Genomic DNA, 24,099 nt, shown 5'->3' with positions numbered 1-24,099 from the left:
TCTTACACTCTGGGTCCAGCAGGAAGCCAGCAGTGTCCCAGAGTTCTGGAGGGTGGGCCAAGGTTACATGTTGGAATTCCTTCTTTAATTTTTTGCACCGATTCTTAGAGAAGGACAACAATTGTGAGAACATGTGTTAGAATTTTAGTTGTGAGAGATGAACGCAAAATAATAAATGGACTCCAACAATCTGAGTCAACTTGAAAACTACTAGTCTCTTAGGATAAAAAAAAATATATAATCCTATTTTGAAATTCCTGGTGTAACCATGGATGTGGGATTGGTTCTTTTCATGAAGCCTATTAATGAAAAAGTACATAATCCAAAGTCAATTAAGTAGTAAGATGTTATAACAAATTCTTATTTCATTAACTTCTCAAAGTATGAATAATAACTACACATTCAGCACAAGAAATTCATATTTTTCCACTGGCTGCTGGAAAACAATGGATATGGTTCCCGTCATGGAGAGCAGCTCACTGTGAGCTGACCTACCTCTGGATTATTTATTGGTTCCAGGTGACTTTAACATGGTGAAGTTAGTCATTAGGTTAGACTTGATGAGAAACAGATACCACTGGAACTGGGGATTCAAATATGTGTTGTATTTTCCCTCACAATCAGAGATAAATTCACTGTGGTTTTTCTCTTTATAGGCTCATGCCAAAATCTGGCATCTCTACAATACTTCTTTCCGCCCAACTCAGGGAGGCCAGGTGTCCATTGCCTTAAGCTCCCACTGGATCAGTCCTCGCAGGATGACCGACCATAGCATCAAAGAATGTCAAAAATCTCTTGACTTTGTCCTAGGCTGGTTTGCCAAACCCGTATTTATTGATGGAGACTATCCCGAGAGCATGAAGAATAACCTTTCATCTCTTCTGCCTGATTTTACTGAATCTGAGAAAAAGTTCATCAAGGGGACAGCTGACTTTTTTGCTCTTTCCTTTGGACCAACCTTGAGTTTTCAACTGTTAGACCCTCAGATGAAGTTCCACCAACTGGAATCTCCCAGCCTGAGGCAACTCCTTTCCTGGATTGACCTTGAGTATAACCACCCTCAAATATTTATTGTAGAAAACGGCTGGTTTGTTTCAGGGACCACCAAGAGAGATGATGCCAAATATATGTATTACCTCAAAAAATTCATAATGGAAACTTTGAAAGGTAGGATTGTGGATAAAATTCTAATTTCCTGCCAAAATCTACTGGAAATGATCTGTAATAAACTATGTGAATGTATAGTTTTTAATCGGAACGTAGATATTCCTTTTGGCATCAGTAGGAATGCATTTATGTAACCCCTTTCTCTTTTGGGTCCTTGAGGAACTTAATTTTTAAAATTCATTTCATAAATGAGAAACTGGGTTTATTTAAAATTACTTGACTTTGACAGTTACTGCTCTAGATTTTTAGATTATATTAAATATTAAGTAAATCCCAAGCTATCTAGATCCCTGTACACATTTTTGGGTTCAGATTTCTTGTATTGAATAAAAGACTTTATTTTTTTAATTTAAAAAATTTGTTTTATTTAGTTGATTTACAATGTTAACTATTTTTTTAGAAAAGGAATATCAATATTTTTTTGAGCAAAAAGTAAGTAGTCTGTGTCTTTAAAGACTTAGTTCATTTATTGCCTCAGGCACAAGAATAGGTGCTTTATAGAAAGGAGAACAAGCCATCCTGGCCTGAAGAGCACTCACAAAATAAGGGAAATCCAGAACATATTGGAGATAAGCCTATTGGTGAAGACGTTTATTTCTGGAGTTATCTAGGTTTGACTAGAGCCTTTCATCTTGAGAAGGGTCATCAGTTTCCCAAAGTAAGCATATGTAATTTATATCCTCAAGTAGTAAAACCCTCAAATGCTTTTGAATCCTGAGGCAAGTGCCCAGCACAGGGTCACCTTGCTCTTGTCCTCTTTCCTTTGCAGCCGTCAGGCTGGACGGGGTGGACGTCATTGGATACACGGCCTGGTCCCTCATGGACGGCTTCGAGTGGCACAGAGGCTACAGCATCAGACGTGGACTCTTCTACATCGACTTTCTAAGCCAGGATAAGAAGTTGTTGCCGAAGTCTTCAGCCTTGTTCTACCAAAAGCTGATAGAGAAAAATGGCTTCCCTCCTTTACCTGAAAATCAGCCCCTAGAAGGGACATTTCCCTGTGACTTTGCTTGGGGAATTGTTGACAACTACATTCAAGTAAGTCAGCTGACAAAACCAATCCGCAGTCTCACCAAGCCCTATCACTAGTAAGTAGTGCTTCCTTATTAGGTTGTCATGACACACTGTCCTTTCCTCAGGTCACACACGGGTCCTCAGTGGGCACATGAAGGGCACCCTTTGGAACGCTGCACCCTTCCTTCCAACAACCTTCCTGGCTTCGTACTGCACTACACCAGCTCCAAAGGGGAACAAGCTAAAAGCATACGTGTCTTTAAGATCCGAAAAGATAGGAAAAAGATAAAACACTTTCTTTCAGTACAGTGGTTTTCAGTCCCCCTTAAAGCAGTTGAGTTCTTCCGTAAACAGGATGTAATACAGAACTCCACAGTACCCGAGATCTCAGTGGAACTGCTAAGCTTGGAGCGGAAACATTAGGCTGAGCCTTCCTGAGGTATAACTGTGGAACCCCCAAGCTTGTGGAAGTACCTCCAGGACGAAAACGCTTGCACAGTGATTCCGTTATTGGAATGTCATTTCTAGCAAGAGTTCCCGAATGGAGGTGGTAAGGAAATTCCTCCAAATGGTCCAGTAGTATTTATGGAGTACCTGCTGTGTGCTTAGTCCTCAATATTTACTGGATGTTATTGAATAAATTTACATATAGTATAGCATGATATGTAATATATAGTTATAATATTAGTGAATAATTTTTAAAATTGAAATGGTAAGGAAGTTCCTCCAAATGGTCCAGTAGTATTTATGGAGCACCTGCTGTGTGCTTAGTCCCCAATATTTATTGGATATTATTGAATAAATTTACATATAGTATAGCATGATATGTAATATATAGTTATAATATTAGTGAATAATTTTTAAAATTGAAATGGTAAGGAAGTTCCTCCAAATGGTCCAGTAGTATTTATGGAGCACCTGCTGTGTGCTTAGTCCTCAATATTTATTGGATATTATTGAATAAATTCATGTATAGTATAATATGATCTGTGACATATAGTTATAATATTATTGAATAACTTTTTAATTGAAATGTAAGGAAGTTCCTCCAAATGGTCCATCAATATTTATGGAGCACCTGCTGTGTGCTTAGTCCTCAATATTTATTGGATATTATTGAATAAATTTACATATAGTATAGCATGATATGTAATATATAGTTATAATATTAGTGAATAATTTTTAAAATCGAAATGGTAAGGAAGTTCCTCAAAATGGTCCATCAATATTTATGGAGCACCTGCTGTGTGCTTAGTCCTCAATATTTACTGGATATTACTGAATAAATTCATGTATAGTATAATATGATCTGTGACATATAGTTATAATATTATTGAATAATTTTTTAAATTGAAATGTAAGGAAGTTCCTCAAAATCGTCAATCAATATTTATCGAGCACCTGCTGTGTGGTTAGTCCTCAGTATTATTTTTAATTTTTCCAGATGTAAAGAATCCATTTTCTAGAATTGGATTGAATACTTTAATGAGCACTTATTAGATACTTAGTGTGTACAAAGCTCTGTGTTAATTGCGTGGGGGTGCTTGGTAGAGGGGTGCACTATGAGAGAAGACCGTGCTTTCGAAGGCTCCTGTTGAGGGGAAATGATGGATACGCAAATAATAGAGTGGACAGAGCCTGGTGGTAAGTGAGCTGGGTGGTTGGCGGAGGGGTGTGTTACTAAACAGAGTCTGAGTGAAAATAGAGACCAAGAAGAAGGCAGAGTTCGGGATCCACGGAGCAGCAATGGGTTTGGCATGTTGAGTGCTTCTGGCCAATTTATTATTTCTGCAGGGTAGGAAAAATAACTGTCCCTCTACCCTCTGAGTTCTTAACTGATACCCCTGCAATAAGAGATTAACACGAGAAAAAAAAAACTAAATTTATTAACATTTATACCTCATGTATACATGGGAGATACTCTGGGAAAAAATGAGGTGGCTTAGAACCCAGGCTTAAATACCATCTTAATAGGGAAAGGAGATGGGGAAAGATGAATGGGCCTTTAAAAGAATAGGTGGGCACTAGGATGGTTTCTGACAAAGTTTGCCTGAATGTGACAGTGACTTCAAATATCCTCTCCTGTGGTTAAAAGTTGATCTTCCCTGGGGTTCCCGTCATGGCTCAGCGGAAATGAATCCGACTAGTATCCTTGAGGATGCAGGTTTGATCCCTGGCCTCACTCAGTGGGTCAGGGATATGGCGGCATTGCCACGAGCTGTGGTGTAGGTTGAAGACACGGCTCCGATCCTGTGTTGTTGTGGCTGTGGTGGAGACCAGCAGATACAACTCTGATTCAGCCCCTAGCCTGGGAACTTCCATATGCTGCAGGTGCGGCCCTAAAAAACAAAAAAACAAACAAACAAAAAAAAGTCAAACTTCCCTTCTTCCCTGGTTGATGAAACTCCCATGAGGGGATTTAGGACAATGCTTTTGAGTTCCTTTTGGAGGGTTGTCTCTAGAGAGGTAAGGGGAGTTCAGAGAAACCCTTTCTCTGCATTTGCTGTTTTTCAAGTGCCTCTAGCTCAAAATAATCAATATACCAAAGGGGCGTCTTTTGGGGTGTCATACTCTGAACTCCTATGGGCATATTTTGGGGTAACATATTCTGTTACCCTTCAGTTCAAAAGACGTATTTGGAAGAAGGCTTGGGTGTGAGAAAAGGCCTTCTAGTTGAAACGGGCTGCTCATTTTTGGTAAATATCAAATTGAAGTCTTTGATTTATGAAGAAATAAATCAACTCTGTCCTCAATACTTTTTTTTTCCTGAGTTGTGTCATTCTTTTGTCTTTTTCAGACCTCCAGTGAGTTTTAGGGGCCGTCTCAAATGCAATCCCTGCTTTACATTTAAAGGCAACCGAGGAACACTGTTCAGGGATATCTGAGCCCAATGGCTTCCTAGCTGCACCCTGTTCAGCTTGGGGTTTTCCTCCCTCCTCCATCCCCCCTCTCCCTTAGCCCACGTCGGGAACCTCGCCATCCTAACCTCGCTCCTGTAAATGGGATCCACAGTGGCGTTCAAATGAGGAGGCAGAGCGGTGTTAGTGCCAGAGGGGAGGAGGCAGGAAGGGAGGAAGGCCATCCTGTAGTCCCTCCGCATTAGTCCCTGGTCCTTGTTCTACCTCTTGACCTTCTGCCGAGCCCCACTTCTGACTGGGTTCTGGACCCCTGGTCATTGAGGGCTCATGATCTGCCTTGATCTCTGATAGCATCTCAGCCAGGGCTGGTAATTCCTAGCTTAGTCCTTGGGGAAGAGAAGGCTCCACCAGCATCTCTGTGCAGACAGTGTGAATTCAGGGAGCAGTGGGGGTACTGGAAGGAGCCCTTTCACTCCTGCTCTGTTCTCATCCAGGGACTGTGTTCACCTTGGGAACCGGTCAGTAGTGAGAGAGTTTTAGGAGTAGATCTTACTTGCTTGAGAGAGAGGAGAAACTGATCAGATGCGAAAAGTATGGCAGCAAAGAGGAAGGGAGATGGGGGAGAGAATTCCTTTTTCTCCTCCTTAGGAGCTGTTTAGACTTTGTTCTAATGTCAGCCACTCACCAGCCCTGGAGCTTTTCTCTCTGGGTGCACCGCCCTTTCATCTCATCAGCTCAGATCCTGGCTACCTCCACCTAGCAGAGCCTGGTCGTCTCCTAATCTCTACCAGCCAGACACAAGCCCACTGTGGACACCAACTCCTCCAGAAGTTCTCGAGTGGGAAAAGGCTGCAACTACTAATTGATTCTTTCTGCTTTTTACCTTGAGCTTTGTACTATTTGGCAGCCCGCATCCCAAGCTGATGCCCTAACTGACAAAGTAAAATAGAGTTTTTTGTTAGGGTAGTTCTGATGAGTGTACGAATATATTTTCATTTACAACCAGGTCTCTGTAATATATTTAATGCATTATATTAGAGTCCTGAGAAGTCAGTTTTAAACCATTGAAATTCATCTTTTCACTGCTGGCTAGTATTTCAAACCCCCAATGTGAATGAGGCATACATTTCATATGGAAAACTTTAAAAATAATATCTCATTAATACAGCAGCTGTCCGAAGTCTGACCTTAGGCTTATGCACAGGGACTGTTACTGTCCTTGGACCTAATTTCCCAGCTCAGAGGTTTGTTTTCCAGTAACTGCTAATGCTCATGTATTTACTACTACAGAACCTGCTACATACTGGGGACATAGAGCTTTTTTAAACATTGGCCACTGTTAGGGGAACATTTATTCCACAGTATACTAAGTATGTACAGTATAACCATTTCTTCTGAAAGGTTCAACTTTATTATTGATTTTTTAAATTAAATATCAACAAATTAATGGAAGTTATGTAGACTTTTGCCTAAATATCCATTTCTAAATGTTCTGTGTTTTTAATAAATAGATTTTTTTCTCAGAAATTATACCTTAGTCTCTCATATCTGTTTTCAGATGGACTGAATAAAAGCTGGTGTATTGGAACAGTAGAGTAGAGAAGTTACGAATTTTGTCAACTCAGAGCTCTATAAAAATAATCCAAAGAACTTCTTCAGGTTATGAACACTTTCACTTCTAAAGAGCATGCGACTCTTTTCTCTTGCAAAGCTAAGGAAACATGATTTGTGAGTGCATCACAGTGGAAAAATACTTCTGACGGCATTCCCACAGCATTAGAGGAAATGCATGCGTGGGTGATCTACAAGGAACAATTCTCCAGAAAAAGCAATTTCCCTCTGACATGCTGTTTTTTATGACTTTCCTTTATAAACACAGCACTGATCCCTCTAGAGAAACAGAAGCTCATTTGCAACAGGCCTGAGAAAGGCAAGGAAACCTCTGCTAGAGATTCAAGTCGCAGTTTGACCCTTGCATTTATAGAGGGTCAAACCCCGGAACCAATTCTAACAAGACTACTACTTTTTGCCTTTTTTTTTTTTTTAGGGCCGCACCTACAGCATGTGGAGGTTCCCAGGTTAGGGTCCAGTCGGAGCTGAAGCCAGTGGTCTACGCCACAGCAACTTTGGATCTGAGCCAAGTCTGCAACCTACACCACAGCTCATGGCAACGCTGGATCCTTAACCACCTGAGCAAGGCCAGGGACGGAACCCGAGTCCTCATGCGAGTCGGGTTTGCTAACTGCTGAGCCACGACGGGAACTCCCATCTAACAAGATTACTTCTGACGGGAAAACTGGCTTAGGCGGCAGGTCCTGAGGATGATCTTTCCGTTTTCATTTCTGCCATGGTTGGCATGTGGAGGGATGATTTTGCGATTTTTGATTTTGCAATTTGTCCACTTTTCCTAAATAACTATTTTCATTTTGGAGGCTTACAGATCAGAAATTGAGAACCATTATTATCATGATCGCCACAGAACAATAATTTAGAAAATTTTAAAAAGCTATGTTGGAGCTCCCGTCATGGCTCAGTGGTTAACGAATCCGACTAGGAACCATGAGGGTGCAGGTTCGATCCCTGGCCTTGCTCAGTGGGTTAAGGATCCGGCGTTGCTGTGAGCTGCAGTGTAGGTCGCAAGCGCGGCTCAGACCCCACATTGCTGTGGCTCTGGCGTAGGCCGGCAGCTACGGCTCCAATTAGACTCCTAGCCTGGGAACCTCCATATGCTGAGGGTGCGGCCCTAGAAAAGACAAAAGGACCAAAAAAAAAAAAAAAAAAAGCTATGTTGAAATATCTCATTATGGGTGGATGACAGTATGGTTTCTACATTGTTTATTACTTTCTACTGTCAGAATGAATTTGCTAAATTCTGTTGTTGACACTGATGCCAATAAAAGGCAGTCATTACGCTTACTTCCTCTATCCTTTATCTAGAGCAAACAGCAATTTAGAACATGATTTTAAGAGGCACAATTTAATTTTAAGTATCATTTCATTTTCTGACTTTCGTTTTCTTTTAAGTTTTACAATTTTTTTTGTCTAGTTGTTTTTCAATTTGAAAGTTTCATATCATTAGAGATTTCTTATACTGAAAGGAAAGCATCCAAATTACTCTGCTTGTTTAGCACAGACCAGAGGTGTAGAGCTCACTAACATTTGTCATCCGGAGGGCCCCTAAAACACGTTTTTTTGTAACATCAAAGTAACCATTCCAGAGTTAGAAAGAATTGTGGGTAAAACAAATGTGTATTGAACTAAATGGAGTATTTTCTTTCCCAGGAACATACTATTTATGCAAAATAGTTTAAAAACTCAGCTAGAAAGAGTTCTGTTTTTGCCCATCTTGCTGGCTCATTTTGTTGAAAGAACTGCCTTGAGCGACTTTCCAGGACTGTCCAGGTGAGGCTAACGGTGACTCTCCTCCTGCCAGGTGGACACCACTCTGTCTCAGTTTACCGACCCCAACGTTTACCTGTGGGATGTCCACCGCAGTAAGAGACTTATTAAGGTGGACGGGGTTGTGACCAAGAAGAGGAAATCCTACTGCGTTGACTTCGCGGCCATCCGGCCCCAGGTCGCCTTACTCCAGGACATGCACGTTTCGCATTTCCACTTCTCCCTGGACTGGGCGCAGATCCTCCCGCTGGGGAACCAGTCCCAGGTCAACCGCACGGTCCTGCGCTACTATCGCTGCGTGGCCAGCGAGCTCGTGCGCGCCAACATCACCCCGGTGGTGGCCCTGTGGCGCCCCGCCGCCGCCGCCGCGCACCAGGGGCTGCCGCGGCCGCTGGCCCGGCACGGCGCCTGGGAGAACCCCCACACGGCCCTGGCTTTCGCCGAGTATGCCAGCCTGTGCTTCAGGGACCTCGGCCACCACGTCAAGTTCTGGATCACGATGAGCGAGCCGTCTACGCGGAACATGACGTACAGCGCGGGCCACAATCTCCTGAAGGCCCACGCCCTGGCGTGGCGCGTGTACGACGAGAAGTTTAGGCGCACCCAGCACGGTAAAATCTCCATCGCCTTGCAGGCGGACTGGATAGAACCGGCCTGCCCTTTCTCCCCCAAAGACCAAGACGTGGCCGAGCGAGTTTTGGAATTTGACATCGGCTGGCTGGCCGAGCCCATTTTTGGCTCCGGGGACTATCCTCCTGTGATGAGAGACTGGCTGAATCAGAGGAACAATTTCCTCCTCCCTTATTTCACGGACGAGGAAAAAAAGCTAATCCGGGGTTCCTTTGACTTTTTGGCTGTAAGCCATTACACCACTATCCTTGTAGACTGGGAAAAAGAAGATCCGACAAAATACAACGACTACCTCGCCGTGCAAGAAATGACCGACATCACCTGGCTCAACTCCCCCAGCCAGGTGGCGGTGGTGCCCTGGGGGTTACGCAAGGTACTGAACTGGCTGAGGTCCAAGTACGGAGACCTCCCCATGTATATAATATCCAACGGCATTGATGATGATCCGCAGGCGGCCGAAGACCAGCTGAGAGTGTATTACCTGCAGAATTACGTAAACGAAGCTCTGAAAGGTAAGGAGCCCCCGAAACAGCAGTCTCTTGAAGGTTATGTCACCTGAGAGCCTGATACCTGGTAGAAACTCTCAAACTTGTACACACACTGTCACCCTCAGAGCAGGTGCTGTCCACTCCTAGCTGCAATGCCGAAGTCCAAGGGCTAGCTAGTGTTCTCCTCAGGGATAAAAGTGGAAGACGGAAAATTCCCAGCACCTGCTTTGGGCGGATAAACGCCTGGACTGTCCTGTTCTCCGTCTCAGACGGCTTCGCAGCTGCCTTGGCCTGCTGCCTGAACTTGAAGGTTTAACCCAAGTACATCATAGTAGGTTTAATTATGTAAAACCTACTGTTAAATATAGCTGAATCTGCCTTGCTTTCGCCTCTTTGTTTTTGGATAAAGGAAGCCTTTTCTGATTAAATCTAAGCCTTTTCTGATAAAATCTGAGGTTTTATCAAATGGTATTGAAAATTTACCTGATGCACCAGGGCTTTGTAAAAGAAAATGCTGTGTGCCATATATTTTAACAACTTTTCTCCTGTCCTTTTGTTTTTCTAGCCTACATATTGGATGATATCAATCTTTGTGGATACTTTGCTTATTCATTTAATGATCGCACAGCTCCGAAGTTTGGCCTCTATCGTTATGCTGCAACTCAGTTTGAGCCAAAACCATCCATGAAACATTACAGGAAAATTATTGACAACAATGGCTTCCCAGATCCTGAAACTCTGGGAAGATTTTGTCCAGAAGAATTTGCCCTGTGTACTGAGTGCAGCTTTTTTCATACCCGAAAGTCTTTGCTGGCTTTCATAGCTTTTCTATTTTTTGCCTTTGTTATTTCTCTTTCTCTTATTTTTTACTACTCTAAGAAAGGCAGAAAGAATTACAAATAGTCTTGAACTTTTTTCCTGTTCTTTTGAAATAATTATGCACATATACCAGCTGTTAACCATTTGCACTTCTCAATGTTGTGAAACTATAGATTTTATTTATCTGACTTCTAGAAAACCTTTTTGTGACATCTGACAGAGGTTTTAAAATGAGCATAAGTGATTGTAAAATAATGAATAATGCGGATAGTGCCTAGATTTGTTCTTTTTTTCTTGGGAGGGTATGTTAAAAAAACCAGGGGCCATCCATTTTTGCAACACATTCTATAACAGAAGCATGAGAAATGGGAATCGGTCTGTAATGTTTTTACAGAAATTGAATGAAAAGATTAAGAATATTTTATCTGTGCACATTCCTAAATGTAGTGTTTATCTCGACATCATAATTGCAAGTGTTGGAATCAAAAGTTAGTCCCAAGTAACTCTCTGTCAACTGCCATAGTATGCCTAATGGTCTTTGTTGAACCAAGTTTCCCTTGAAAAAGAAGATGACAGAATAATAGAACAGATGACAAAAGGCCCTAGGCTGCAACATTTCTTTTTAAAAGCAGTGTTTCTATCAAATGCTGCAAATATAAATTTACATATCTGACTAATGATATGCTTAACAGAACGGATTACAGAACTCTGTATTTTATGTATAAAATATATTTATATTTTGAGGCACTCTAAAGCCCAGGTCCTTGAAGTCTTTGTGTCACTGGACCCTGCACTTGGGGACTTTCAATAAATGTGCACAGAAAGATAAGCATGAACCATGCAATGTTGGGCCCTTGAGGAAGCATAAACTGACTGAAATGCATTGTACTACAGTGGCTGGGGTGGGGAGTGGAGAGGAGGAAAAAGTACTTGTTAGTAGCAAGATTATGATTAATTTGATTATAAACATTTATTTAGAGCAGATCTTGAAATGAATGGGTTGACCTTTCCTGAGAGAGTAAGAATGAAATAACAATTCATTTTATGAGTGGCTCCACTTTCTGTTCCTTAGAATATGCCATACTTTCTTTGAATTGGGTTTTAAAAATTTTTTTTTTTTTTTTTTTTTTTTGTCTTTTTTTGTTGTTGTTGTTGTTGCTATTTCTTGGGCCGCTCCCGTGGCATATGGAGGTTCCCAGGCTAGGGGTCGAATCGGAGCTGTAGCCACCGGCCTACGCCAGAGCCACAGCAACGAGGGATCCGAGCCGCGTCTGCAGCCTACACCACAGCTCACGGCAACGCTGGATCGTTAACCCACTGAGCAAGGGCAGGGACCGAACCCGCAACCTCATGGTTCCTAGTCGGATTCGTTAACCACTGCGCCACGACGGGAACTCCTAAAAATTCTTAATAGGTTCAAAAGCATTTGGTCTGTTAATACTGGAAGATTTGTTTCTGTGATTGCTGAGGTCCATTTTATATTTTTGCTGCTGCTATGGAGTTTTGAATGAGTTTTGCTTTGAACTTTTAAACTGAAACATGCCACTTATTTTTAGAAAGGGCTAATTAGGTGTTATCCTTTAATGCCCCTTAAATGTATTGCTGATTTTCAGACAGGGAAGTCTATTACACTGGAATTGAGGATGCTCCTAATGTTTGCTTTATAGATAAGCCAACATCATACCAGGCAAGACAGACCAATATCATACCTGGTATAACATCTTACTGACACATGATTTTAGTGTATAAAAAAATACTGTACTGTTTTATGTATCTATCATCTTTAGAGGTGGTTATGATTTTTTTCATGAAAGATAAGCTTTTGGTGGTACTTTTTAAAAAAAATTGGACTTGTTAAAATCACAGACTGGAGAATAATAATTTATTTCTTGTATATATTTTTTCTGATTATAATAGTAATATATGTTCACTGTAAAAATTTAAAAACAGAAACTATATGTAAAAAAAAAATGAAATTTCACCACCTTTTGGTAGCCACTATTAACATAGCCTACTAGAGTTAGATCATATTGTAAATAGTTGTGTCTTTATTAATTTTCACTGTGTGTAATTCCTTTGTCATTAGTCTTCAAAAGCATGATTTTTAATAGTTGTGGAGTAATTACACTATATGAATTTATTGCAACTTATTTAAACATTCCTATTGTTGGACTAGTTTCTTATTGTTAATTGCTGTTAAATAATAGATGTTGTTTAAAAATGATTTTCTTGTTACAATATTTAATTTCCTTGAGCATAGAGAGAAGTATTTCTGTCCCTTGATAAAGTACTGTAATAAATTTGCCTGCAGCTTTGTCTTCTTTCATAATCAGATGGCTAGATACACTTCTTAAGTTTTTTTTTTTTTTCCTTTTGAGTTGATTAAACCACATAGACTATGATTTGGGTGATGAAGAAAGGGATCTGACAGCCGAGTCTGGAAAACCGGTCACGTTGGGGAGGGTGGCCCAGGCTAGTCCCTACTGTGGAGCCGAGAGGGAATTTCAGACCTTGAAAGCCGAGAGGCACCAGAGGGCAGAAGAGAAATGGCACCTCAGAACCGTTCAACCAAGCTAGAAGGTGAGCATCATGCTGACTCCGTGTCCCCGCAGAGTTCAGGAGTCGTTTGCTCACCTCCCACCGACCGGAAGGATGCGCCGGAAGTCGGGCGGGAGGGGCTAGAAAGGCGGGGCTTTCTCGTCCAGAGGGGCGGAGACTCTTCATTCTTAACCGGCTTCGGATGGTATCACGTTCCTCCATTGATGCTTTACTCTCATGAATTCTGAGTTTTTCACCACGTTACATACATTTTTTAAAATATAGAGACCGTTCCCCTGTAAGTTCCTCCATCTCTATCTTTGGGGGCCAACTCTGCCGGGGGCATTAAGTGGTAAGCTGCAGTCCCAGAGGCCTCTGGGCTTGTTTCTGCCGCGTTTGCCTTTGCTCTATTATTTCCAGTTCTTTCCTTTGAGCAGGGGGTGGGGGAGGAGGGATAAGGGGTGGTGAATGGGGCAGGTGTGCGAGGGTGGGGTAGGGGGGGTGAATGGGGCACGGGTTTGGGGGGGAGGGTCAGGGAAGCCGAGGAGGGGAGAATCCGAGGCCTGGGTCCTGCATTTATGCCCCATTCATTTTGCCTTAGTTTGGAAGGATGGTTTGTCAGATTCACTTAAGGACATTTTTCATTTTATTGTTTGACTTCCACAGATAGTAATTAGATTCTGTTAGTGCCTTGGAATCTTTTTTTTTTTTTAATATTTATTACAGTGCCCTCCAACAGAGATATAATACATGCCACATATTTTAAATTTTCTAGTAGTCACATTAGAAAAATTAAAAGGCACAGAAAATAAAGCTTAATACTCGATTTTCCCCAGCCTATCCAATATATTATCATTTCAACATAGTCATTATAGGAATAATTGAGATTTTTACATACTTTTTTGGGTCCTAAAAAAGCAGAAGTCTGGCATGTGTTTTGCATGTTCAACGCACCTTGTACTTAGTTTGGAGTAGCCACACTGTAAGTAGCCGTGTATGGGTAATGGCTACTGTGTTAGTGCAGGTCTAAAAAGAAAGGCTTGCCTGCTAAGAAATTAACTGCATAATTAAGATATCCAAAATATTTAACAAATTAGAAGAGCAAACCTTTTCTTTTTTCTTTTTTCTTTTTTTTTTTGAAGGGCCACACCTGCAGCATATGGAATTTCCCAGGCTAGGCATCAAATCAGAGCTACAGCTGCTGGCCCACTCCAGGCCACAGCAATGCAGGATCCAAGCCACATCTGTGACCTATACCATAGCTCACACTGGATCCTTAACCCACTGAGCCACAATGGGAACTCCAAGAATAAACTTTTTTTCAAGAATCTTATAAGCTCCATAATCCATAGAAATAATTGGCATGTAAATTTACATTAAACTAAAACTATTGATTAAAACAAATATTTGATTTGATTTGTCTTTTTGCCTTTTCTAGGGCCGCTCCTGCAGCATATGGAGGTTCCCAGGCTAGGGGTCCAATTGGAGCTGTAGCCGCCAGCCTACACCACAGCTCACAGCAACCCCGGATCCTTAAAACACTGAGCGAGGCCAGGGATCAAACCCGCAACCTCATGGTTCCTAGTCAGATTTGTTAACCACTGCGCCACAACGGGAACTCCAAATATTTTAAAGATTTGTATGGACAGAAGAATTCTGCAGTCTGGCCGACATAATTCAGGCACTGAATTAAACTGCTTTTCATTTTATATAGTATATAATTCAGTCTTTTCTCTAATGCGACTTGCCTATTTCTTAATTAATAGAGCTATTACTATATTGTTCTATAGCATATCCATTTAATATTTAATATTTAATATTGAACAATGCTGCTCAAAATTTCTGCCTGGGAAGGAAAATGTTAATTTGGATGATAGGAATCAATCTTGACAGGTGCGTCTTGGTTTTAGAGGGGAAAACATGTCTGTTTTGTTTTGAGTATTTAGCTCATTGTCTCATACAAAATATTGTTCAATGAAAGTTTAGTTTAATAAATATGGAAATGAATGATGGAATTAATGACGTTAGCTCACTGCTACCGCCTTTGTCCAGAGACTAATTTAATAAGGTCAAGAATCAGAAACTGCTATGTGTTAGATGCTACAGAGCTTAATTTTGTGTATTCAGAGGAAAGAGTAATAACAACTTATATATATTCACCTTTGATAACCTACCAGTCTTTCTAGGTGGCAGGGCAGTAAACTGCTGTCCTATCATCGCCTCTAGACTAATCACTAGGTGAGAGGATTATAACTTTTTTTTTCATTACTCATACTATCCTTCAATTAGTAATCTTTTTGTTGGCAAGACTTGTTATCAGGTTAAGTTCTTTATCTGCAAATAAAAAAACAAGAACTCATCTAGAAGGAATCCCTTTATATCATCTCCAAATACTTATAATTTGCCAGAACATGTAGCTTTTTGCTTAGACCTATTAGCTTTTTCAGTTTTTATAACTGTTAGATATTGTTGGAGTTTTGTTTTCATAGTGCATTTCCTGGACCATTTTTGTTTCATACATTTTTCGTAAATACCCATTGTTTGATATCAAAGAGGTCAAGAAAAACCACGAGGAATCTTGCGTAGAGAATAGAAATGCCACTAATGACTGTAACAGGATGACTAAATATGGTGAAATCTCATTTTATGACATGATTGTTACACACCAGCCAAAACTCAGCTGCTTTTTTGATCTAATAGGTTAGAGAAGAACATTTCAACCTACATATTAATAGAGTCAGAAAGGTATAGGGAAGAAGAGTCACCATGTTCAAAATGGTGCTGAGCCTCAGTTTCCTCATCTGTGAAAGGGGAGTAATGTCTGTCACAGCACAGTGCTGAACTTAGTATTCCATAAAGCAGCTACCCTACAAGTATTTTTTTCTGGACTAATTACACTTACTCTTAAGGCGCATGTGATTTTTTGTTAATCATATTTTTAAAGCTCAGTAGCATAAAACCAGGGACTATTATAGTCAAAAGATTCACCCAGAAGCCCTTTAGTTATTTTAAATATATAATGGCTTGAATATATGGAGTTCCCTTGTGGCTCAGCAGAAACGAATCTGACCAGTATCCATGAGGATGCAGGTTCGATCCCTGGTCTCATTCAGTGGGTTAAGGATCCAGCGTTGCCCGAGAGTCGTGGTGTAGGTCGCAGATGCAGCTCAGATCTGGTATGGCTGTGGCTGTGGCTGTGGCCTAGGCCAGCAGCCTCAGCTCTGATTGTCTCCCTAGTCTGGGAACCTACATATGCTGTGGGTGCCGCCCTAAAAAGATTAAAAAAAAAAAAAAAAAAAGTATCCATACATTTGCATAGAATGTCCTTAGTAAAACTAAACCAAATAAATAAACCCTCACATTTACTTAATAATACTAGATTATTTTCTTGGATTCAAATTTTACAAATGTTGGACTGATAGAATACTGAAGATAATTTGGCAGAAGATGTTTCTATATCAGTATGTTGTTCCATCTGCTCTTTTGAAGTAATCTAATGATACAGACAAACACTGAAATTTGTATATTTGTTATTTAGTTGGTGAATAATTGAAGGCCCATTAACTAAATTTTTATGTGATTCAAAAATCTTTGGTAGAGTTACTGATTTTGGTATAAATCTTTCAATATGTTTATTTATGGTAAACTAATTAATTTTAAATGAGCTCATTTATTTCATATAAATTCTTTGCAACTGAAACATTGCCCTTAATAAATTGCTGGAGTAAGCTGACTTGTTTTCTTTTAAAATCTCAATTAATTAATTTCTAAAAATTTGTTTTTTTCTTTCAATATTGTAGCAGTTGTCTAATTATGGCCTTAAGCATAAATGTTGCCAAGGCATTTCAGCCTGTTTTGATCTCCAACTGCATGTGAATCAAAGCTTTAGCTAATTTGGCTCCAAGTTATTAGACTGCAAGTTCTATAGTGTTTCAAGGCCACACTGTTGCATTTAAGACATGAAGGCTTTATAACTTTTTTTTTCTCTTTAAATTATGGGTATTATGAGTCTCTGGTAAGTAGCCCAAAGGCTTCTAAACAAACAATTTCAATCAACAGGGGCAGTAGTGACAAGCCATGGAGCAGTGAAACAGAGATATAATTAGAGCTAAAGATTGATGGATCAGGTGAAAATATCCATTAGTAAAAGACAACAAGATGAGTAAAATGAACTAGATTTTCTTCCAAATTGGTACCATTCTAAAATGTCCTTATTTTTTTTATCTGTGCCTGTCAGTCATGGCTCTAACGAGCCAGCAGAACAAACACAGTGGAGGTTACTGGTCCATCGGGCTGACAAGATTAGAGCCTCAAGCCTCCACAGTGCTGGGGACTGGGCAGCGGTGCCTCACCTAGACGGAGGGCTGAGGTGGGGAGGCCAGAAAGCTCCTGAAGGACTGGGGAGAGCCTGTGGGTGGAGCAAGGGCCTCAGGCTCAAAGGGTGTTAATTCGAAATGCAGATGACCAGACCTCTCCTACAGTCCCCACTCTCCAAAGTGCCCTTGGGGAGACGGCTGCAGCACCAGAGGCTGGGCAAGGCGCCTCTCCCAGGACAGCCTTGGGGTTACACGGAAGAGTGTGATCAAGGACAGTTTCCGCTGGTGCGAGAAGGTGAGGAAGATCAGAGGACGGGGGACTGAGCCAGAGACTGGAGTTCAGAATTCAAGATGAAGCATTTTGGGTTTGTATCGGGAGGACTGTGCAACGGAGGAGCAATGCCATTCGGGGTGACGATGCTTAGAGTGTTCGTCCAGGGTCCCCGGCAGCGCATTTATAGAGATGCTGGCAAGTCTGAGAATGATTCAGGCTTATGAGGGTGGGCCTAGTAGAGGAGGGGAGGGATGCAGAACAGAGATGAAAAGGTGTGTCCAGAAAGCCAGAATGTTCTAAATACAGGGAACAGGAGCAAGTGACCAATTCCTAAGCGAGGGAGCAGAGCCTCCGCTGCGGAAGGAAAGGGGCTCCACTCAAGTTCAGGCAGCCTCAGACCAGACTGGGATTTTCTTTATAACCCAGATTTACTTTATAACCCGGAGCAGGTCACCAAGCCACGGAGGCTTGTCCTTGTCTGTACAGAGAGGGAGTTAAGACCAGTAGGTTGCAACCTTGGTGTACATTAGAATCATGTGGGAGCTTTTAAAAAAGTCCCTGGCTAATCAAATCAGATTCTCTTGGTGTGGGACCCAGGTATTTTTAAAGCTCCTGGTGATTACAGGGGGAAGCTAAAACTGTGAAATCGAAATCGGCACCTCTCCAACTGTATTTTTATTTTTATATCTTTTCATGGTAAGGAAGACTTAATAAAGACAAATGACTAGGGCTCATGACTATAGCAGTTGAGACTGGCCAACTCCAAATGCGTAAAGACGCCGCAGGTGTCGGAGCGCATCAAGAAGAGGCGAAGGGGTCAGTGCGATGGAAGATGCAGTAGAAGGAGAAGCCATGGGTAAGGAATTCTTACATACTGGCTTACAGGTGTTGGAGAGGAGGCTTTCTCTCGGTTGGTTGAGGGATGGGATATAGTTTGTTCTAAATTGGAGATACCGAGAGATAGAAAAGAACTGTTTCTACTGGAATGATGGAAAGGTCTAAACAAAACAGAGTCATGCCATGGATGATAAACAGGTACCAATTAATGCTGTCATATGCAGAACTTTAAGATACAATGTCCCAGAGACAGATCTACCTTAAATGCATAATGGTTTTTGGAAACAAATTCTCTCCTTTTTTTTTTTTTTTTTTTTGCTTTTTAGGGCTATACCTGTGGCAAATGGAAGTTCCTGAGCTAGGGGTCGAATCAGAGCTACAGCTGCCAGCCTACACCACAGCTACAGCACATGGGATCTGAGCTGCATCTGTGACCTACACCACAGCTCACGGTATTGCCAGATCCTTAACCTACTGATGGTGGGATAGACTGCATCTTTGGATACTAGTGGGTTGTTAGCACTGAGCACCAAGACTCAGAATTCTAGGTCTAAATAATATACATTTAAAATAAAAATAATTTAACATGAGAAGGTTATGGAAAACAAGACAAATTTCTCCTCCATATGCTTAACATTTTAGAAGAGTAACTGGAATAAGAGCCTCAGGATGCAAACATGCTATATGCTCAACGTTCATGATGATGTGTGTTCAATACAAAATGATAGAAATAGGCCCATAGGAAATCATGTGATATTTACCAATGATATAGATAGGATGTGAATTGAGGATAAATAAGAATATATCAAAAATAAACATGAATGAATAAGCAATGAATTGATCTTCAAGGGGCATTGGTGGTGGGCAGTTTGAAGTATGAAAAAATAATATAGTTTTGGAAAGAATCTTCTAACTGTACAGTGAAGTCTTTCCATGGAGGGTCACTGATTACTTGCTACTTTCTTAGTGCTGGTGTTTCTTTCATTGAAGTGTTAATGCGCCTTCCAGGTTATTAGAAGCTTAAGTGTGTAATTGCACATGGAAGTAGTTCATAATGTCAAAGCCCTATCCAGCTGTAAGCTATTACTATTATCTGGCTGGCTCTCATACTGAATCCCCTCCCCACAGCTCTAGAGAATTGGCATAATTTCTTCCTTAATTTGGTAGAATTCACCAGTGAACCCATCTGGGCCTGGTGCTTTCTGTTTTGGATTCAATTTTTAAATAGATGTAAGTCTTTTCAGTTGGTCTGTTTCTTCTTGTGTGAGTTTTAGAAACTGTGTCTTTTGAGGAATTAGCCCCTTCCATCAAGACTATCAAATTTGTGGTCATAGAGTCGTAGTGTTGCTTTATTATTCTTTTGGTGTTCTTGGCATATATAGTATTGTCGCTCCTTTCATTTTTGATATTAGTAGTCTGTGTCCCTCTCTCTCTCTTTTTTTAAAGTTAGCTTGTCTAGATGCCCATCAACATTATTGATCTTTCAAAGAACCTGCTTCAGTTTTGTTGATTTTGTGTACCAACGTCCTGTTTTCACCTTCATTGATTTCTCCTCTAATTCTTGTTGCTTTTCTTCTGCTTACTTTAGATTTAATTATTTTAGTTTAATTCAGTTTTGTTTTTTTTAGCTGTGCTATGGCATGTGGGAGTTCCTGTACCAGGCATTAACAGTGCTGGATCCTTAACCCCTAAGCCATCAAGGAGCTCCTAATTTAATTTTTAATTTAAAGTGGTTTTTCCCTCTGGCTTCTTCGGATATTTTTTCTTTACTTTTGATTTTCTGTTTGAAAATGATATGCCTAGATGTAGTGGATTTGGGGTTTGGGGGTGAATGTCTGCATTTATTTTGCTTAGTGTTCTCTGAGACTCTTGGATCCGTTGTTTGGTGTCTGACATTAATTTGGGAAAATTCCCCGTCATTATGGTTTCCGATATTCTTTCCCTTTCTCTCTTTCCTCATCTTCTGGTATTCCCCACTGTGCATCTATTTGCATATTGTATCATTTATGGTTGTCCATAGTCTTCTGGGGATTCTGTTGTTTTGTTCTGTTTTTATTTTTGTTTTTTGGAGGTTTCTACTGAGATATCCTCAAGCTCAGAGATTTTTCCTTGGCCATGCCCAGTCTGCTTTCAAGCCCATCCAAGGCATTCTTCGTTTCTGTTACGGTGCTTCCGATCTGCAGTATTTCTTTTCGGTTCCTTCTTAGGCTTCCACCTCTCTGCTTACATTGCTCATCTATTCTTGTGTGCTGTGTTCTTTATCCACTAGAGTCCTTAGCATATTCATCAGAGTTGTTTTAAATTCCTTCTCTGGTAAGTCTAAAATCACGGCTGTGTCTGGTTCTCTATCTCTTGAAGTTATGTTTTTTGCCTTTCAGTAGACCTTGGAATGTTTTGATGACTGGGCCTGATGTTTGGGGTGAACGCACCTGCTGTAAACAGGCCTTGAGTGGTGCGGTGGGGGGCTGTGAGGGAGGGGAAGGCATGCTCTAGCCTGTGAGCCGGTCTCAGTCCCTCAGGAAGTCTGTGTCTCTAGACTGTGAACTTCCTAATGCTCCTCAGTGTCTCTCCCATCTTAGGTGGGACAGGGTGGACCCTGAGCTGGGGCCAGGCATTCCCCCCGCTCCCCAGGTCACACGGCTCTGATGATTATCCCCCCATAGGTTGGGTTGGGTTTAACTAGTTTCTCCTGAGGGCAGGTTTTGTTAAGAAGAACAGAGGCTTTTGGCGTATTTCAAAATGTTTCTTTTTCTCCTCTTCCTGCCGGAAGCATGGGGGGATTTTTCTCTGACCTATGTTAATAGAGCTCCTCGAGGTAAATCTCACAAAACTGTGGGGGCCCCGTGGCTAGATCCCCCTGGAGTTTTTAACTCTCAGACGTGTCACACTGAGCCTCTGGCAGTCTGGATTACAGTTCAGGTTTTCCTACGATGGCACTGGGTCCTGAGTGGCTTCCACTTGTGGCCTCTGCTGGGTGAGCCCTGACTCCCTGTCTGTCTGTCTGTTTCTCCAGGTGGGGCAGCAGTTTGCCCTGTGCTCTACCCTCTCAGGGATCCAAGAAGAACTGTTGATTTTTCAGTCTGTTCAGCTTTTGCTTATTAGGATGGAGTGATGAGTTTCTGCCCATCACTGCTGAAGAGATAGAGAAAGGCAGGGAAGAGTCAGTGAAAGGTTGTCGTGCTGATAGAGCAAACTGGGGGGGCTACTGTCCCCCAACTGCAGTGTCTCCAACGTCTCAGTTATCTCCCCAGATCTGGCAGGAAAGCACAAATCTACAAAGTCCAGCAAGGATCATGACTGTTTACAGGAGGGGCTTTTGAACAGTTGGGTCTGGTACTCCTCACCGCCAGCCTAAAGGCTGGACAGCGTTATCCTAAGTCACCATTAAAGCGAAGTGGAAGCAGTTGACGTTTGATGCATATGAAGATGACTTGCACTGCTCTTTTGAAACTCTTTAAGAATATTGTGTTAACACAGGAACCTATACTTTACTTCACAGTATTTTGGAATATGGATGAAAAGTGAGTGTTTTATTTCTGGATACAGCTATACACTGACCGCATCATCATAAAAAGGCTCTGCAAATAGTGCTGTCAGAGCATTTATCGTGGATGTCTCTGCTTGCAGGTCTCCCGCCTCTGACCAGATGCATCTGAAGAGGAATATTCATTATCTTTTCTTTCAAACTGTCTCTTCCCTCTGTTTCCTTAATCTTGTCCAGTCAGCCTTTGGAGACGTTCAGGCCCGAGATTCTATGGTTTGGTTTTGTGTTTTCTTTTTAGGGCTGCATCTACAGCATATGGAGGTTTCCAGGCTAGGGGTCTAATTGAAGCTGCAGCTGCCGGCCTACACCAGAGCCACAGCCATGCAGGGATTCAGCCGCATCTGCGACCGACACCACAGCTCACGGCAACCCCGGATCCTTAACCCACTGAGCAAGGCCAGGGATGGAACCCACATCCTCATGAATTAGTTGGTTTCATACTCCGAGCCACAACGGAACTCCCTACTTTTTTTTTTTTTTTTCATTCTAATATTTCTAGCATCTGCCCTGCGTTTGGATACTTGCAGCCACTGTTCTCTTTGAACCTTCCACTTGGCTTTTTCCAGTAACCCCTGAGTGGGCTTCTGGCGCGTGTCCATGCTGCATGTCAAGGTCATGTTTATTCGGTTGCTTCTATCTTCAAATACTTGTAGTGCAGGTCCTTCCTCCCCACAGTCAGCGGACCTTTGCCCCTAAGTGTCCTGCTCTTGTCCTCAGGCCTCTTGACCCTCACCCCCACTGAGCCTTAGAGTCAGCACCTTCTCCCTCTTACTGAGACTTGCGTCATAGTCTGATCTCTTCCGCGACGATGTCAAGTGCTCTAGGAAGGGACCTCATCTTAGTTGTCTTGTTATTCCCTACCGTGTACATCAGTCGTTTAAGAAACATTCCTTCCGCGAATATGCGCTTCATAAAAAGGGGTAGCAATGCATTACGGATGGTTCTTTAAAAAGAGTTCACTCTTTTTCAGGTGCTAAGGCTCCATTGAACTCTGGGGTTTTGCCAATCAGGCTTCTCTTTAGCAATATTTATGATGATAATTGGTGTTCAGAGTGATTACCCCAGAGCTGTACAAAATCTTGAAATGTTTTCTCCGTCATTTAAAAGAAGATCATATTAAGATGTTTGCTTCTAGTTAAGAGATTCATTATATATATCATTATGGATTATCCATTTGAAAAGAATTAAAATACAATTAAAAATCACAATATCACACTAAACACTAATCTTCCTTTGATGATTAGTTCATCCAACAAATGATTAGCACACACAATATGTGCACTAGGTTAGGAGACTTATTAAGCAGGATGTTCTCGGAGTCAGTTTATGTACATTTGAAATGCCTTGTGCATCCGTTGCGCTAGATAATGGTTTACTGTAATCAATTTTTTCAATATACAGGAAGCAAGATACAGCTCTTTAAAACAGTATATTTTAGAGAACAATTACTAAACTTGCTCTATGAGGTGAAATTCTATAAATCAAAGCCGGTTCTTGGATATTCCTTTAAAGGTACCTTAGAGCCGCTGGGCATCCTGATTTAGTGGTGTCTTTGGTCTATTTCTGGACCTTGAGCAATGGTGTGCTGGTGGCGCTTCCCCCCTTGTCTGCTCAGTCTCGGGGCAGATGCAGTCATAGCAATGCAGATTCTACTAGATGCTTTCAGCAGGCTGCTCGTGCCTGGTGGTTGCATTGAAATCACTTGAGGAGTTTCAAAAACCACTAATACCTGCTTCCACTTGCAGGGGTTCTGGTTTCATTGGTCTAGGACATTGCTTTGTGTCTTTCATTGTCCCAGTGCCTGCTGGCCAGGCTCTCCTTTCTCCTGTAGCTCAGAGGAGGCCGTGGCTTCCTGCCGTGGCTACTTGCTGCTCTGCTCTCCATCTCCTGTTGGCTTCTCAGCTCTTTCAAGGTCTCCGTAACCAGTTCTTTGCATGATATTCCCTCTGTTATAAAAGTAGTTTCTCTTTTCCTTGTGCAGGTTCTCCTGGGACCTTGATTAGACAGCTGGCAGTGAAGACAGGGGAGAGTGAATTACATGCAGTGGGAGGCAGCCTTGGACAGCCAGGCCTAGGGCAGCTGGGAGAGCAGGAGCAGCTCAGCAAGTGGAGAGGGAGGAGTGGGGAGGCTGCAGGCAGCGTGGCCATTTCCAGGGGCCTCTCATCCAGCAGTAGAGACACCATGACACAGATGACACAAATTCTCATGGGAGAAT

The 24,099-nt window shown here is 41.7% G+C and overlaps 1 protein-coding gene across 1 annotated transcript; it reads left to right on the top strand.

Moving 5' to 3' along the window:
* The first annotated feature begins 509 nt into the window (after positions 1-509).
* On the top strand, positions 510-11,482 carry LOC110258165 (klotho-like). The gene is made up of 4 exons (XM_021081354.1): positions 510-1,167; positions 1,937-2,205; positions 8,473-9,580; positions 10,122-11,482. Exons 1-4 carry the CDS (start codon positions 759-761, stop codon positions 10,457-10,459), a joined length of 2,124 nt encoding a protein of 707 aa, XP_020937013.1. The 5' UTR covers positions 510-758; the 3' UTR covers positions 10,460-11,482.
* The last annotated feature ends 12,617 nt before the right edge of the window (positions 11,483-24,099 follow it).

This window comes from Sus scrofa, unplaced genomic scaffold (genome assembly GCF_000003025.6).
Source record: "Sus scrofa isolate TJ Tabasco breed Duroc unplaced genomic scaffold, Sscrofa11.1 Contig144, whole genome shotgun sequence".
Taxonomy (NCBI): Eukaryota; Metazoa; Chordata; class Mammalia; order Artiodactyla; family Suidae; genus Sus; species Sus scrofa.
This window is presented reverse-complemented; position numbering and strand designations above follow the sequence as displayed.